Here is a 17,544-nt window from a genome sequence, read left to right as displayed (position 1 = left end):
TGTTCTTTCCTCTCGCCAGCTGTGGCCAGCAGACAGGTGGACATTGCTACTCAGGGATGGTTCATTGGCCTCATGTGTGCCATCGCTCTGCTCATCCTGATCCTCCTCATTATCTGTTTCATCCAGAGGAATAAAGGAGGCAAATACCCCGGTGAGTAGTATTAGCACAAACACCACCAGGGGCATTCTGTGCATACTCTCCTAATCATTTGCACCTAAATGTAAACCCACATGCTGTATGTGCCAACATTAATTAAGTTCAGATTTCACACAGGAGCCATGAGTATTGGCAGGTTGGCTCTGAAAGCAGAGATTGGAAGAAAAATGTTTTTTACTGACTAACTTGAGTTCAATAAGAAACTTTTCTCATTACTGCATGTGAAAGTTTTTTTCTTTTTTTTTTTTAATCGGCCGATCGCAGAGACTATTTAATGAGAAATCTTGACGTTTTAAAATCATTAATTTGGAAGGCTGAATTAAGTCAAATGTTGTTATTACAAAAATATCATGTTTGAAGGTGCACTATGGAGTTTTGGCAGAGAAATTTCATAGTTGGAGAAATGTGCAGATTCTGTGGTCTATGTTTATTACCCGATACACAAACTCAGAGGAAAATTTAGTCCCTGTAACACTGTTTGAAAATAAAATGCTACACGAAGTTCTGGTGGGGGGCCAGCAACCGTGAAACAGTAACTCTCCTGGTAGCTTTTCAGCTCTAAACAGTGTTCCAGGGACCCATTTTTTCCTTTGAATAAAGTTTGTGAAATTAGTTCAGAAAATATAGCAGAGCATTGTTTCACTTTCAAAACTTCCATTTTCCACCAGCAGATCTCCATATTGCACCTTTAAACTTGATATTCTGGTGTGCAGTTAAAAAAGGAACATGAAACAACTTATATTCCATTGTGTATACATTTTACACATTGGACCTTAGTTATCGTCTAAATCTCTTTCTCTTCTCTCTTCAGTCAAAGAAAAGGAGACGCGCACACAGACCCAGAGTTCCAGCCCATGAAAGATGATGACTGTACTTTTGGGGAATACAGGTGAGAGAAAGTGCTCCGGCCTCTGGAACCCCCCCCCCTCCCCCAGAGCCGATTTTTACCCATCAACCCCTGCCCCCGTCCATGCTTTCTGCTCAGATCTGCTCTCTCTGGCTGGGCACTCCCTCCCTCCTCTCAACCTTTACAGCTGACCAATAACAGACGCAGGATCACCAATAACAGAAAAACAACATAATAAGAAGGAGAAGTGCCCCTCATCTGGACTTCTTCCACCCTGAAGCACAAGATTTTTTTTCTTTCTCTGGGTTCTGGGACATTCTGGATGCTACCTGTGTTGGACTCTCACTGTGTGTGTACTTGATATGATATCTCAGTGTCATTAAAGAAGCTGGATTCTTCAGGTTCAGGGGATCGGGGGGTTTAAATAAGACTGGTCAGGAAAATAAATATATAAGCTAGTTTAATTTACAACACATCTTAAACCTTCCTCAAGTATCAAAGCCCTTTCAAACTAATAAGCTACTCATATACATCCTGTGTACAGTAAACATAGTATTAACACTTTGCCTCGTGTATTGCTACTGACCCACAACCCTCGTAGGCCTGAAAACAACTGAAATTACATCATCGTTTATTTACAGCATTTATCCAGCTATGCTTGTTAGCATCCTCTTTCTAGACTGCTTCTCCAGTCGCCTCGCCAGATTTAAAAAAAAAAAAAAAAAAAAGCACTTTACTTCTGTATAGCTAGCATTTTTTAATTGATTTTTATAAGTCAATTTCTAAGATGTTCTTGCTTTTATATTTTATATTCCTTTTTGTAATACGTATACATAAATCTTCTTTATGGATTTTATTCTAAGACAAACACATATTGATATATAGCTATACATAATATGATATGCATGGTGTGAAGACCTGATATATGAAAATTTGCTCTCAAGGCAATAATGTGTCGAATGGAATATTGTTCATATATAGAGATATACAATATATAGATGCATATGGGATATTTATGAATTATCAGCATGTTTGACAGAAGCAATGATCATTGTACAAACGCTGGTTAATGCTGTTTTATCACAGGCCAGTAGCCATTCTTTATAAAGAAATGCTTCTTAGAGGATAAGGCTGGTGACATTGTACTATTTGGTTGAAGTCAACAAACAAATTCATCAAATAGACCCGAAACTCTTCTACAATTTGATTGTGGCATTCTGCTTCAAGCCAAAGACTGAAATCTTTCAAAGATGGCAAAAAACTTTTTTTGTTTTTACAAGTAATGTTAGATAAGTTCCTTTTAATCAAAGTTACTAGGATATTATTGATTTAAAGCTCCACTGAGCAGATTTCAGTTTGTGTTGATTTTGCGCCCCCTGTGGACAAAGTGGGCTTTTCTCTTTGAGGATATTGTCCTGTACCCGCTTTAAGTAGTATTTTTTTTACCAAAATGTCCATCCTGACCTTTAACAGTCAAACGTGTTAGTCGTGGAGAATCGTTGCCGTATACAATGAAAATAAAAGGGATGCTTCGACAGACAAATCTAAACACTTTCAGACACCTACTGTACCCTGCAGCAGCAGTTTTAAGCAGTAATATAAATATAAACTATGTAGAACTAATCAGTATTCTTGCTGATGATCTAGTTTGTTCTTCATCAGTATTATTAGTCTGTTTTATAACAGTTCATAACTCCTCACAGGAACTTTAAAATAGTTTACATTTCTCTATCTGATGTGATGAAACATAGTGTTGGCCAGTATATCACTGTGGCCTTTTTGATGTGTTTTTAGAGGAATGATTTTTGTTATCACAGCATTCAGCACAATCATTTTTTAAGGTTTAGAAAAGGAGCGTTTTTTCTCTACTAGTTCATCATAAGTTCGAGTCTATTAGATGGATTTGTTGACGACAAGAGAAATGTGGAATATCATCAGAATTATCATTTAAAGCTCCTGTTGTTTGTTGAGGTCAAAGAGAGATCTATATTCACTGCAGGGGAATCTCTGAAACAGAAATAGACTCAACGAACACAGTCGACAACAAATCACAAGGCAAAGTGTATAAATATTATAGTGCCTTTGTGAGAGTATACTTTCTATCCATGCTGTTTCATTAAGCTCAGCTGGAATCTAACATTATGTCAATAAAGGCGTCAGATATCTGGACCCCTGTTGTTGTGTGACTTCTGAAGAACGAACTTTAAGTCCAGCCTCGACGTGTACAGTACATGGTGTATGTGCCTGTTAGTGTGACTGTTGTGTTGTGTGGGATCTCAGCTGGATCTCCTCATCTGATCGCAGAGTGTAGCTCTCAGTAAGGTAAGGGGGATGTTCTGTGAATCCAGCATGTGACGAGGGTCAGCGGTTAGTCGAGTCATTGTGGAGAAAAATGCTCACTGTGTAATCTTCCTGTTTTTTGTCATCAAGTTTAACATCTGGTCATAAAGCCTTCATCATGCACTGCACATACTGTAAGGACATCTTTTCAGCCAGTAATCTTGTGTTTTCACTTTGCTAATTTAATCCCTGGAAATGCTAATTTTGCACGCTGATTGATATCTCCTATTTAGATCTAAAATTCAGCATCATGATGGCTTTGTGATCTTTTCTCATTGATGTTCAAATCATGTATGTGGAATGTTATTCGACTATCTGACATCCAAAGAAAAGTTTCTTTGCAGATTGTTCATGCATTTTGCCGATCTGTGATTATTATCATGCTTGCTTTGGGGGATGTTTGGCTGAAACCTTGCTTTCCAAGTTTTATTCACATCATTGCCTTGGATTTTTTCTGTTGTTCATCAACACCTCTGTTTTATGGGGGGGGGGGGGGGATTGCTTTTGTCAAACAACATTTACCACTTCATATTTGGTTTCAGGGGGAATTTGAACAGGGTATGGTTGCTTGAGCTTTATTCCCTGTTGCCTGACAGAAACCAACTAATCATTCATAGCAGCCATTTTTTAGACATGGAGCAAGCCAATTCAAATTTGCCTCTTGTTCAGTGGGCAGGAAACATTCACTGTTGCTTATTAATGAAAACTGCTGAATTTGCATCTTAAAAACTAAACACTCAAAAAGAGGGAAATTACTTATTTTCAATCTGGAAATGACTTAGAGAATTCTGTGGATATATTTGAGTGCTCCATCTAAAAAAAAAAGTGATCACTAATCTCCTTGTTGCATCTATCACACCATCTCACCTGTAACACCTGCATGTTATTTTCTCCTTCAGTGACAATGAGGACCATAAACCGTTAAAAGGGAGCCGCACGCCTTCTAATGGGACAGTTAAGAGAGACGACAGTGACGACAGTTTAGTTGACTACGGGGAAGGAGGAGACGGACAGTTCAACGAGGACGGCTCTTTTATCGGACAGTATAGTGGCAAAAGTGTCAGCAGGGAAACTGCTGAGGGCCACGAGAGCTCAGAGGCACCGTCCCCTATTAATGCCATGAACTCCTTGAACTCTTTTGTGTAGCCAATCGGTGCTCACAAGACATGTATCATGACTGCTCGATCCTTACATCCCAGCACTGCTTGGCTTCATGATCACAGCTCCATCCCCAGTGCAACACAACACACAAAATACCCACAACTCATCAAGACTTGTATGCTTTATTTTCTTTACAGTATATATAACAAGCAGCATTCAGGAAGGAAGTAGGACGTAGCTCAACCTGATATATGTGCATGAAATACCTGATATGACGTAAATCCATATATTAATTAACATTTTTAATATTAACAATTGTGGCATTCTTACCACAGGTTTCATATGGACTATGCAGTGCTTGTCTGAACTTTATTTGTTATGATCATATATCTACTATGTTCAAATAGTAATCACTGTCTTCAGTAAATACCTATTGCTCCATGTATTTCTTTCCAACACAGAGGCTTGTACCTGAATCCGTATTTAATCATGTAATTCCTTAATGTATTCCATTATGCATTGCATTTACAGCGCACAAGGCAGATCATGTATAGTGTGTATATATAAATATAAAGTGATCTATCTGCAAACTGAATATGTGGAGCAGAGCACACACCATGCTTGAGAATGCTGCATTGATACATCCTCATCTGATACACTCTGTTGAATGATCCAGCTGCACACATGATGGAGGGAAATGCTGCATGGCTTGTTGTACAACCTCCATCACCTTTGCACCTGCATGTAACCTCCTCTTATTGAGCTTGACCCTGAAGGCCGGTGGGGAGGGTTGGGGGTGGGGAGGCTGAGGATGTGACAGCTCAGTCCCCTTCAGTGCGTCTTGGGAAGGTAGTGCCTTTTTGAATCAATCCTAAAGTCTCTTCTCATCAGAGTTCAGTGACTGGAAGAGAGACAATAGTCAGACTGCAGATGTATTATCCAAGAATGGATAAAAGAAGCCAGAGAAGAGGACTCTGTAGAGGGAGGAGTCATTCATATACTCTTTGTCATCTTATTTTAAAGACGCCTCCCAATTCCTTGAGACACAGGACTGGCTTTTATGATTTCCGGAAGAAACTAAACGCACCCCCAAAGGATCAGCCTAAAACATTGTTTAAACTATGTCTGGTGCAGTCATTATGTACAGTATCTGATTGTATTTCTGCAGTGTGTGATTGTATTGGCATTAATGAGTGCGAAGGTGTGTGAGTGTTTGTGTGTGTGTGTGTGCGTGCGTGAGTGTGTGCGTGCGTGCGTGAGTGTGTGCGTGCGTGCGTGTGCGTGTGTGTGTGTGTGTGTGTGTGTGTGTGTGTGTGTGTGAAAATGCTGTACATTATCCAGTCCCTTATTAAGCAAACATTGTTCACTGATACTAACCACACTTGAGGGCCTTTGGATGGGATCAAGTTTTCTTTTTTCTTAACTTGCATCAAGTTTTTTTTTTTAAAGACGTGTAGAATATCTGTTGAATTTGTACATACATGAATTGATTGTACAGGGACAAGCAGCTCATACGGAAGCCTAAGAGGCAATATTGTGCATGATATGGTTTAACCTGTTGATAGGGCTGTATTAAATATAGAGAAATTGTAGAGAATAAATATATATAATCTTTTTTTTCTTGCTGTGCACAGTGTAAATTGTACTGTAACTAACTGGAAAGGAAAATGCATTCTGTATAAAATTGAGTTGTCATTGTATTTTGAATTGCTTGTTGGCGAGTTACATAACTTAGGTTATGTACATCAACACTTTTTGATATAAAGGATGATATTATTCTGATTTGTATTGGTTTTACGTGGTCCCATTATACCGCCAAAATGATGCTCTTTCCTGACAGTATTGCAGATGGTTTTTTGTATTTAAGAAACAGATTTGTACTAACAAATTCTTTCTTTGTCTCTATTTAAGTTTCTCCTTTTAGTGCAAGTATGAAATTGAAGCTTCTGGAAATATAATGAATGAATAAATATCTGCTTTCATTTCCGCTTTCTGACTCGTCACTTTAAATTACAGTCCCCCCCTCTCAAAATGGGTTATGCTCTGAATGACATTTGAATCATGCAAACCATGCTATTCAGTATGTGACTGCTCCATGCTACATTATATAAACCCTAAATGATTCATTACATAACAAAAATGAAACCACCTACAGCAACAGGAAATGCTCTCTTTATGCATTTTTGTTCTGTATCTTTATGTTAATCACGGGTGATGATTTATCCAGCACAGACCATCAACAAGAGTGTAGACTCAATGTTCTTAAAATGAAAATACTTATTGATGCATATTGGTACCAGGGCCTGAAATTATATGGAACAAAATTGTAAGGAGGAATAAAAGAAAAGAGAAAAGCATGCAGCAACATTTGCTGCAGGATTTGTCTAGTGTAATGTTCTTTGCTTTGTTTTTATTTTTTTTGCTTTTTGTCTTATTTGGAGACTCTTCATTTTTGATTTCTTAAATGGTTGCATGGGAAGATTTGACCTGCTACAAATGCATACATAACCATGTGAACAACACATCTATACCTGCATCCTCAAATATACACTGAACAGTAACTCTACTCTGTACAGTGGGCAGAAGCTGAGGTCTGTGGATGTATGGATCTCTACACCTGCCTCAGTGGAGCAGCTATAGAAAGCCTTATGGAACGCGACAGTTGGCCTTCATCTTTTTGGCCCTCACTTGTGGCGCTTTCCTCTTCAATTACAGTCATATTGTCAGGGTAATAGTGAGAAAGCGTCCCACCATCTGGTGCATTATCACACTGAAATGGTGTCAGGAAGCAGTAAAGTCTGGTATCTAGCGTCTTGGAATTACTTTCTCTCCCTCTGGCAGGGACTCTTTGCCTTCTGTTCATTCAGGTACATTAATTTCTTTTCCCGGGTAAAGTTGTTTGGGGATTTTCACAGCATTGTTTGCAGTTAATAACAGCAGTGATTGAAAGGGGATTGCTGCTCTGTATATTTAGGAATTATGTTTGTTTTTCCAAACTGCAGTTAATGCTTATTTTATGAAGCATGGGTGCATCATTATAAGCTGCAGCTGTTTGGAAGAACATTAACAACTCCAAATGTTTTTTGTGTTTGGATGAGGATACATCAATTTGTTTATTTTTAGACAGGTTTTATTCTTGACTTTACTGCCACCTAGTGATGTGAGGCAATTGCACTTAATGCTGATACAAGCAACAGGCTCTTAAACATTGAATAGAATATATCAAGCAGGGAAAATGACTGAACTGCTCAGGGAAATTCTAACTGATCAAAGAGACAACAAAAAGAGTTCATGTTGAAAACCACAGCTGGACCATGCTTTAAAATACATTGTATTGAGAATATACTACTCACCTTTAATCTTAGCTGATATTCTGTAAACATACAAATTTAGCACTCTGTTGACATCCATGTCATCTGTTACAAAGGCTTTGTGTAGGAGGATTAGTTCTTTATTTCCATGGCAAGAGAATCACATTATTTGTCTGTCAATTGGTGATCATTGCCACCAAACAAGCAGCTGTCCCATTACCCCTCTGAACTCCACCCAACACCTCCTCCCTGACGTCGCAGCCAGCCCTCCTCTCTCTTTCATCATCTCATTCCTCATCCAATCCTCTGTGGATTCATTCTGTGTCGGCTGTTCGTCTGCCATAGCATCCATTAACCATTCCAACATCCTCTGCGTCCAGCTCCTTGATTTACAGCGGGGCGGAAAGCCTGGTTTGAATTGATCTATAGATTTATGTCTACCCCCAGTCTGCTTTCAAAGGGGGGGGGGGAAAGGAACATTAACATGATCTCATTGTCCTGTTTCCAAACAACCTGGGAGCTTTGCTGTGCATCATTTGCATCCCGGATACTCAAGTGAAGGACGTGATCTTTCAGCGCCTACGTTCTTCACAATAATGTGTTACGCGAGAGAGGGATGAGAAAGTCAGGTATTAGAAAAACACCATCACTTAGTTTCTGATATTTTGTAAGTGTGTGCTGAGCTTTCAGGGCGCCTTTTCCTCTAATGTAAATGCCGGAGCCATTGTGCCTTTATGTAAATTTGCCCTTTTCTGATGCACTGGGAGCCGGGGTGGATAATTGTTTATGATTACTCTGTGACATTTCCATATGGCTGACGCTCAAACACACTCATCTGTCAAAACCAAGCTGTTTGTAGCCTGAAAAGGTTTGTTTAGGCCAACCTTAGAAAACCCAACTGTACAAAGGATCCAACCGCTTCCAGTGAAACACTATCATTTCTTCAGCAGTGTTTCTAATAAACCCAGGACACTGTTTTAAAGAAGGGTCTGATAGGTTAAGAGATATCCCCCTTATTGCTCCCACCTCTGAGATGGATAGTATAAAGTGAGGGTGCTTTGTTCTATCGATCTCACTCTTTCTTTCAACCCACTTCCCCCCTTCTTCTTTCTTTTTTATCAAGATAGCACAAGGATTATAACCCTATGCACACACTTATTCCTATCCCCCATTCACCCCTCATCATTTCCCATGGGTATTTGGATTGGGTGGGTGGGGGTTTACCTTTGCATGAGCCCCTGTGGAGATCATTGGGGGTAAATCATATTTACCCTCACCCTCCCTCCCTCCTCTTCCTCCTCCATGTCCCCCCCACACATCTCCCCTTTGCCACGCAGATAGATGACAGCCACCTATTCTTTCCTCCAGACAGCAGGGTGTTTGCTGTTCCTCTTATCCACCCCAGAGACCGGCCTTGTAACAGTGTTATTCACCAGCAGGATCTGTCTCTATTTGCTCTGCCATGTTGTAAGAGGAACAAAAGTGTTTGTCTGAGACATGAATACACCAAGATCATGGATAACCACAAAATGATATCCTTTTTCGGGTCCTGTATTATGCAGCTTTTTTTTGGGATGTAATTACATTTTTTTTCTGTGATACTGAATCTTTTCTTGGCTATTTTCTATGGACTGACATATTTTTGTATTACTTCCCCCAAGGCTTCAGATAATGTTTTTTTTTTTGCATGAGCTACAATCTCAAAGGAAACTTTTTAAAAACTGAAAAGGCTAAACAATAACAGCCTGAAGTAACAAAATACCAAGACTCCACCATAAAGCGCTATAACCTTTATTTAGTTTCCACACATTCAAAAGAGACGCTTTTCATATTTTCCCCCCAAAATTCACCAAGGGTGCTAAGTCCTTCAATTTATTCTTCCCTGCTCTTTCTCAAGATTCCTGCATTATTTATAGGCCGCCGCCACTGCAGATTATTATTTGCTGTGTGGTGTTTACATCCAAGATTTAAATCTAATCCCAGGGGATTGAGATGGTCTCATGTTTGGACTGACACATGGGGCATTGTAATTAGCGAGGTGTCCTTTTGATATCTTCCTGATGAAAAAACAGGCCGACAGTTAACATGCAGGCTGCAGTCACACACTAATTCTACCCCAATTCATCTACCCCATAGTGGTGCTCCGCCATGCAAATAAATGTATCTGCTCCTTTCTTACATCTTCTGGCTCTGAAATGTACGCACTAAATGTGGAACAAAACTCAGACAACCACACTATCAACTATTAAGATTCTCCATACTAAAAAGTGGTTCATTGCTGCAAGTGCAAATGTTTTACGCAGTCATTGTAAGATAAAACAGTATTCAAGCCTTATAAGCCTTTTACTTGAATCTGAGATGTGCTTCAGGTTTGTCCTGTTAAAAAAAATAACATTTGCAAAAATCAGGGTCAGGAACAATGACTCAAGTAGACGCTAACACCAAGGTTGAAGGGTAAATCAGTCTTAAGGCCAAAATTAAGGAAATAGAGTCATTTCTGGGACTGCAGTCACACAAATACTAAAGGCAGGAAAGCAGACAGACAGGTATTTTAAAGGTCATAAGAAAAAGCTAGACAATCTAGAAAAACTGTGTATTGTGCTGGGGGAATAGAAGTTCATAAAACTGGGGTTGAGGTGTGAGGACAGGAGATTGGTTGCGGGTGATGATTGGATAGTGCTACTAGTGGACAGGTAAGGAATGGCAGGTTTTGACAGTAGAAATGAAACTATTACAGCTTAAGCGAAAACAGATAGCCTATGTTAAAAGTTCTTCATTCAAGGGATTATTATCTTGTGCAAAGAAGACAGGCCTACTAACCTGTAGGCTACGCAAGATAAAGCCTATTTTGTACTTGGAGCCTTTTAGTGGCAGGAATGTGTTTAGTTAGGCCTATTCAAATTCAAATAACTTTATTTATCTGTTAGGAACTTCATTTGTGTAAAAGAGCATCAGTACGCATACAGCTAGACACAAAAACAACAGCAGAAATACACACATACAAGTGGCTCTATTAAAAGCATGGTTAATAGGTCATAAATAATTGTTATGAGCGGTTAAATGAATGGTCTTGAAAATAAATAAGAAACAGATAATTTGTTCATGAGCCTGATGGATGTGGGAGCAATGGCTCGATTCGTCCGGAAAGTGAGAGCTCTGTATCTGTGGTCTGAGGGGAGACGGTTGTAGAGATGGCTGAGTGAGTGTGTGCTGTCTGAGGCTATGTGTTGTCCTTTTAGTTTTTTACTTCTGTTGTAGATACTGATCAGTGGTTCCTGCTGCTGTCCGATTATTTTTGCTGCTTATTGTTATGATCCTGTTTAATGGGTTCCGATGAATGTTTGGCAGAGACCCAAACCAGGCTGTGATGTTGAAGGTTAAAACTGATTCTATAAAACATTTGTAAAATGCTCTTAGGACTGATTGGTGGACTTGAAATTTGTGGAGTTTTCTGAGGAAGAAGAGGCGCTGCTGGCACTTGGAGAAGATAAATTTGCTGTTGGGTTGGAAGGTGAGCCTGTGATCAATCATTGTCCTGAGGTATCTGCATGATTCAACCCTCTCTGTGGGCTGGTTGTTGACTGAATGCTGTTAGGTTCTTTCCGGAAGTCAACAACCAGTTCTTTGGTCTTTGAGGTGTTAAGGTCAAGACAGTTCAGCCTACACCAGTCTGCGAAAGAGTCTATCTCAGCCTGCAACTGTCCCTCTGAGTTGGTGGTATCCATAATAACGGTGTCATCAGAGTATTTAATTTATGTTATTCCTGGGCTGGTGCTCCTGCAGTCATTTGTGTAAAGTGTGCAGAGAATGGGTGAGATGACAGAGCCCTGGGGGGTTCCTGTTGAGACTGTTTTAGATGAGCTGAGGTGACCGTTGACTCGGACCCTCTGGTTTCTATTTGTCAGAAATGAGAGGACCCAGAGGATCAGGTGCGGGTTGGTGTCCAGCTCGAGCAGTTTACAACCCATCAGGTGGGGTTACACAGTACTGAATGCACTTGAGAAGTCCACAAAGACTAGTCTAATAAATGACTTGGACTTCTCAAGGTGTGCATAGGCTTCATGCAGCAGAGTTAGAACAGCGTCGTCCACACCCCTGTGCTGTTTGTATGCAAACTGGAGAGGGTTGGCATACATATTGACCTCCTCCTGGAGTTGAGAAAGAACAAGCCTCTCGAAGCCTTTCATAACCAATGATGTTAATGCAACGGGTCTATAGTCATTGTTACAGGTGGGATTGCTCTTTTTGGCTACAGGACAAACAATTGCTGATTTCCAGAGTGACGGGATTGAGTGTTCTTCAAGGGAGCGGTTGAAGAGATTGCAGAGAACACCAGCCAGCTGGCTGCAGCATGCCTTCAATAAACGGCCACAGATCTGATCAGGTCCTGGTGCTTTGTTTGTTTTTGTTCTCTTCAGCATTTTTTCTACTTCAACCTGCTTCAGTTCCAGGTTTGAATGGGAGAGGGTCATCGGGGTGAGTTCACCTATTAGCTCCTCTCGCTCCCGTGTGTAGTCAGTCTGGTCAAATCTGCAGTAGATTTGGTTCAAGCTCTCTGCCATATTGACACAGACTTCTGCATCCCTGGCTTTTCCTTCCTGGAAGAGCTTCTCAACTCTGGCCTTGTAAACTCTCTTGGCAGCTTTTATTTGTTTGTTCAACCTATTTGTTTGTTAACCTGTAGCCTACAGGCTACATATTATAATAGGTCTACGTGCTCTCAGTTTAGTAATGCAGAAGCAATATAGGCACTATGGTGTGGGCACAAGTTTCAAAACTGCCATTTTACACATGTGGGAAAAATAAACTAACTTCAATTTTAGCTTTTAAACCTTCTTCGTCGGGTGGCTAGGAGGATGACTTAACAGAATGATAGCATCACGCTCAAGATATAGGCTACAAGATACAAGATATTGTAAGGCCGTGCAGCGTGTTTTGTTGTTTATTCCTGACCCTTTACTGTAAGTTAACTTTGTCAAAGCTAACCCAATGACATTACATTCTACGATTAGACTGCTAATAAGCACACGCTTCTGATGACTTTAACTGTGGGAATACTTGTCTTTATTAAAATGATTATACACAAGTATCAACAAAGTAGTTTCAAACTATGCTCGATGAAAGGGTAACCAAAAGTTTTACTTTTGTGCCACAGGGGGTCACATATTGTGTTAAGACATTGATGTTTAGATCAGAGATGCTGAAGGAGTTTATAAGCTTGCCCTTTTTCAAATGACTCTCTCTCTCTCTCTCTCTCTGGACATCCTCCTGTAAGGAACCCGGATACTTCAGTGGGACCCTCTGTCCCGTTGTGCTGTGTTATGTGTTGAACCAGCAGATCTAGCGCCCCCCTAAGTTGACTGTCGTAACCCTTCATCCAACCCAAGGGGACAGGACCGCTGCTCTGTCAGTTTCCTTCCCCGCTCTTGAGCGCCGGGCAATGCGGTGCTGAGCAGGCGTGAGCATCGTGAAGGACACACGGACGAACGGATTTGACCGCTACGGAAGGTAAGGACACGGACTGTTTGCACTGGACGTAGAAAACTGCTCTTTTTTTGACATTATTTGCCGAAAAAGCCAGGCGCTGCATTTTGACAGCTGGGGGAATCAGTGTTGTTTACAACGCACTGAGTGGGATGCGAGGATGGGATGGAGCTTGTGCATCCCTCTGCAGTGCAGCCAGAAATGTAACGATTTTTGTCGGAAGAAACTGCATTTTGCATTTTATGCCTTAGTGACAGGTGTAACGAGAAACCGAGATACCGATTCATGGTGGCATGGTGGGGATGATGCTGATAAGCTGCTTCACATCCTGGCATGCACTTCCCTCCCTAAAAATAATCGATGCGCAGAGCAGATGTAAGGATGTTTTGATTTGCTTCAGATATACATTGGCCTTGCACACCTGATTTAAAGTAATAAGTCTGAGTATTGAATTCGTTATTAATTAGACCTCGCCTGAGGCCATAGCTTCATAACGCCGCACATACCGATGATTCAAACTGCCGCCTGCCTTACAGCCAGAAATAAAAGCACCCGACGACTGTAAACACTTCGATCTGGGTGGACCTCAAACGCATGTCTTGGTAATGTTAGTAAAGTAGTTTCCAATGAAACGTATTGTGGGTCTGTCATCTTCAGCGGCAGATTAAGCTGTAGTGCTCAGTAATGGCCCATTGCAGGGTTATTCTGTCAGGATGTCAGGTGCTGGAGAAGGTGTCATGGGCGCGTCCTGACTCGCCAGACTAGGCTTCAGTGAGGTGGACAAACTGATAGGCTACATGTTACTGAAGTAGGGTGGTCTGAGAACTTCCACACATTCTACAGATGTTACAAAAGGTGTCCTTGTCATGTAGCAGAATTATGACAAGTTATGTAATTTTAAAATTCATTTTGAAAAAGATTGATCTATGTTTTATTTCACCTGAGCCATTCAGCCGTGCACTGCTTCAGTGTGAACGGCAAAGATGTGATTCTGTGAGATTTAAAATACAAGATTAGTATATGGGTATGCATTAAATAGCAAAGAGCTCCAGAATAGCTGTGGTCACCACTCAAAGGCATCATTGTGGAGTCTGTCTGCAAATCAAGATATTTTCCTACAAGACCACTTTATCTCATGATGGATTGAAATTTCGAAAAGGCAAGATTATTGTTTCACCGTGCTGTTCAATAATGGCATGAGCGTGTTGTGTTGGGGATATTTTCCCTGCAACTGACAGCAGAATGCCTTGAAACCCACAGCTTCTCATTGCGGTGTAATGAGCTTGTAATTTTGATTCATGACGTAATCAATAATGACAAACTAAGAGGGAATAACGCCTCCTAATCGGCCTGTTAGTGCGCTATTACCCATTGTTTTGTTTTTGTTATGGGCAGAGCTGACTTCATCCGAGCAGGTATTTTTAAGTATTGGTTTCAAGTAGTAGTTTGTCCCCTGAAGATTTAACTGTGGGGTTTGTGTCTCCACACTTGTTACTCATTACAAATTCTTGCTCATGCATTATAAAAAAAATAACAGTTTTCATACAATTTATTGATAAATCTCTGACCCCTTCCTATAGATCTGGACCTTACACACCTACATGTTTTTGACTAGAATGTTAATATGGGCTCTTTTCTGCTATTCAGTGTCATGTGTGATAAGGTTACTGTGTATTGTCTCCTTACTGAATCAGAGCCATACATGTCAGAGGGATTCCACAGTCGCCTGTCAGGTGTAGCACTTTATGAATCTTGTAAGCCTGTGTGCTGCTAATGCATCCTGTGCTGTCCTGTGTACACCCTGAGGACATGCAGACCCTCTCCTTCATGCTATAGGTGAATGAATCTACTCTGCTCAGGAGAAAGCTAACTTATGTGCAAAGGCATCACCTTGTACCTTTTTTGCTCTAGAAACATATTATGACTGGATACAGAGTTTTGAATTTTGTAATAAGCTGCTCCCTGCCTGCAAATCAGCTGTAAGGCTGCAGCGGCCTGCCTAGCCGGCACGACAAGGAAGTTTTTACATAACACAGTACCCTGCAAGATATGGATGTTCGGTGATGGATCTGAAGGGTACAGACTCAGCCCTCATTAGTGTCACAGTCAAATGAATCAACATAACTGTACCCTTACATCTCCTTTGGTTCTGATGCTCCAATCACACACGTCTGTCATGTATTGAGATGGACAGGCTAACCTCACCTGAGGCAGAAAATAGAGCTGTCCTCGACCTTCCCTTCTTCACTTCACTTCAGTCAGAATGCATTCATGAACATGAATAGGAAGGTGAGAGAGTTCACTTTTACTAAGATGGTGTATGCATTTTAGCCCAGATCTGTCAAATGCATGAAGACTTTTTTTTAAATACATTTAAGACTTTTTTAAAAATTTCCCTATATCCTTCAAACACCAATGGCATAATCTAAGCATGCTGTTGCTGCTCAAAGCAGAGCCTTGGATGTTTGCCATCTAAGATTAAGGTAATTTTGGAGGCATTTTGGGAGATTAGATTTGTGTCCAGATGTCCTTCCAAGGCTTTGGATAACAGATTCTCGGGCAAAGAGTCAGAGCATTTAAAAGACAAAGATAGATTTTGTGCGTGATTTTTGCCTAGACTTACCGGTAAGTGATTGGCAGTGTTGGCATTTGGCAGCTACAGGGCTAGTTTGTTAGGTACTGTTTGTTCTGCCACACTGAATGCAGTGTCAGTCAAACTGGAGAGAATACCTCATGTAGACCTGTTTCATTCTTAGAGTGAATTCAGAAGGACACGATATAGCAAGATGTGACAGGCCAAGCACGTGAACATTTGTGTGCACAAACACACGTGAACGGATACACAATCACTTGCCTGTAATGCTGCAACTGTCTTCACTGCCTGAACAAGTGCTTCACACTGTCTTGCTGACAAAACATGTGGTGTTCTTGTCTGGATGCTTCCTTTAAATTGCTCAGCAATTTACACGCCTGCAATCAATAGCGAGCTCCACTAATGGTACAGCAGTGAGGCAGAGACGTGACGTCTTCTGTGTTTGCCTAGAGACAGACCTCTCTTCTGTTCATGCCTGTAGAGGAGAAAAGGGCCTCAGCCCCCATCTGCCATGCCTGGCTGTCTGAATGCAGTTTGCACTGAGCTTGCCATTGATTCTCCCACTGTGGACTGCTCTCTGCTCTCTGCATGCACATGACCTTATAGATCTTATGTGGAGGGGCTGAGCTAAGCGGGAGGAACTCCCAGACAGCCGTGTTGATTATCCATCTATTTAGTGCAATGTAAGAATGAAATGTAAACGATACCTACCTTCTTGCAAACGAGTTAAGTATAATTACATGATTTACAAAGGCTTCAAGATATAATCAGTTTTGTCATCATTTGGGAAAAGAGTGAAACTTGTTTTGTTCGTAAACCAATAAGTAAATAACAGAGTCAGATGAGGGACTGAAGGCCACTAACAGAAATTCAATCCAACTATTTTGAAAATAGATTTCTTTGGATTTTTTTGAAAGTAATAATGCCAAACAACTTTCTGGCTTCTGAGATGCAAGAATGCTGCTTTTTTATCATCATAGACTAGACTGTGATGGAGCTTTCTCAGTATTTTAGATACTGTATGTTTCAAACGATTAATCCAGAAAATAGGTCAGATTATTTGGTATTTAAAAATAATCCCTTTTTGCAGCCTTAATGCAGTGACCAACATTAGTAACCAGATGTATCTCTTAACCACCCTACATTGTTTTATATGCACAGGACACGTCTCAAATCAGTCACTTTGTTTGACTGAATCTGGTTTTGTTGCCTGCACTGATTTTCTATTTCTGGGGCCACTGTTGCCTACCTAATGATCTTAAATAGACTCTCCCAGCACTTTAGGGGACTAGTTACTTTTAAGGCCAGACCGCAAAATGAATAATTACTCAGTCACACTGTGCCCAAGAACACGTGTATGTAAGTGTGATTCATCATTCCATGATTTCTCTCTGCAATATCTTAACTGAGTATAAAATACAGCCAGAATAAATGCCCCTCCATTGATTCACACAGAGGCATGCAGATGAAAATAGATTTATTTGATATACTATTAACTGCTGGCTTTATGTTTGTTTGACATTAAAGCTCCTGGAGAAAGATCTTGCTATTTTTCCGACAAGGTTAAAAACTTTTTTTTTCTTTAGCTAAGGCTCGGTTTTAAAAGCATCATAGATAAAACTTCCCTCTAGATATAACTGAAAGTGTCTTTTATCATAGAACATTTAATCTGTTCGCCTTGTCCTTATCAGCGTGATTTTGTTTGTTGATA

The 17,544-nt window shown here is 40.5% G+C and overlaps 2 protein-coding genes across 2 annotated transcripts in view; both read left to right on the top strand.

Moving 5' to 3' along the window:
• Nucleotides 1-4,382, top strand: part of LOC110004311 (neuronal cell adhesion molecule) — a gene marked incomplete in the record, with an annotated part of 75,059 nt that extends 70,677 nt beyond the window's left edge. Inside the window, 3 exon segments of the mRNA XM_065957034.1 lie at nt 20-151; nt 969-1,046; nt 4,244-4,382. Coding sequence (XP_065813106.1) covers nt 20-151; nt 969-1,015 — 179 coding nt within the window.
• Nucleotides 4,383-13,089: 8,707 nt separating this feature from the next.
• Nucleotides 13,090-17,544, top strand: part of cntn1a (contactin 1a) — a 62,706-nt gene continuing 58,251 nt past the window's right edge. Inside the window, exon 1 of the mRNA XM_020658803.3 lies at nt 13,090-13,264. The gene's annotated coding sequence lies outside the window, so the exon portion shown is untranslated. The remainder of the gene's footprint in view (nt 13,265-17,544) is intronic.

This window comes from Labrus bergylta, chromosome 7 (genome assembly GCF_963930695.1).
Source record: "Labrus bergylta chromosome 7, fLabBer1.1, whole genome shotgun sequence".
Classification (NCBI taxonomy): Eukaryota; Metazoa; Chordata; class Actinopteri; order Labriformes; family Labridae; genus Labrus; species Labrus bergylta.
The sequence above is the reverse complement of the archived record's forward strand: the minus strand, read 5'-3'. Positions and strand labels throughout refer to the sequence as shown.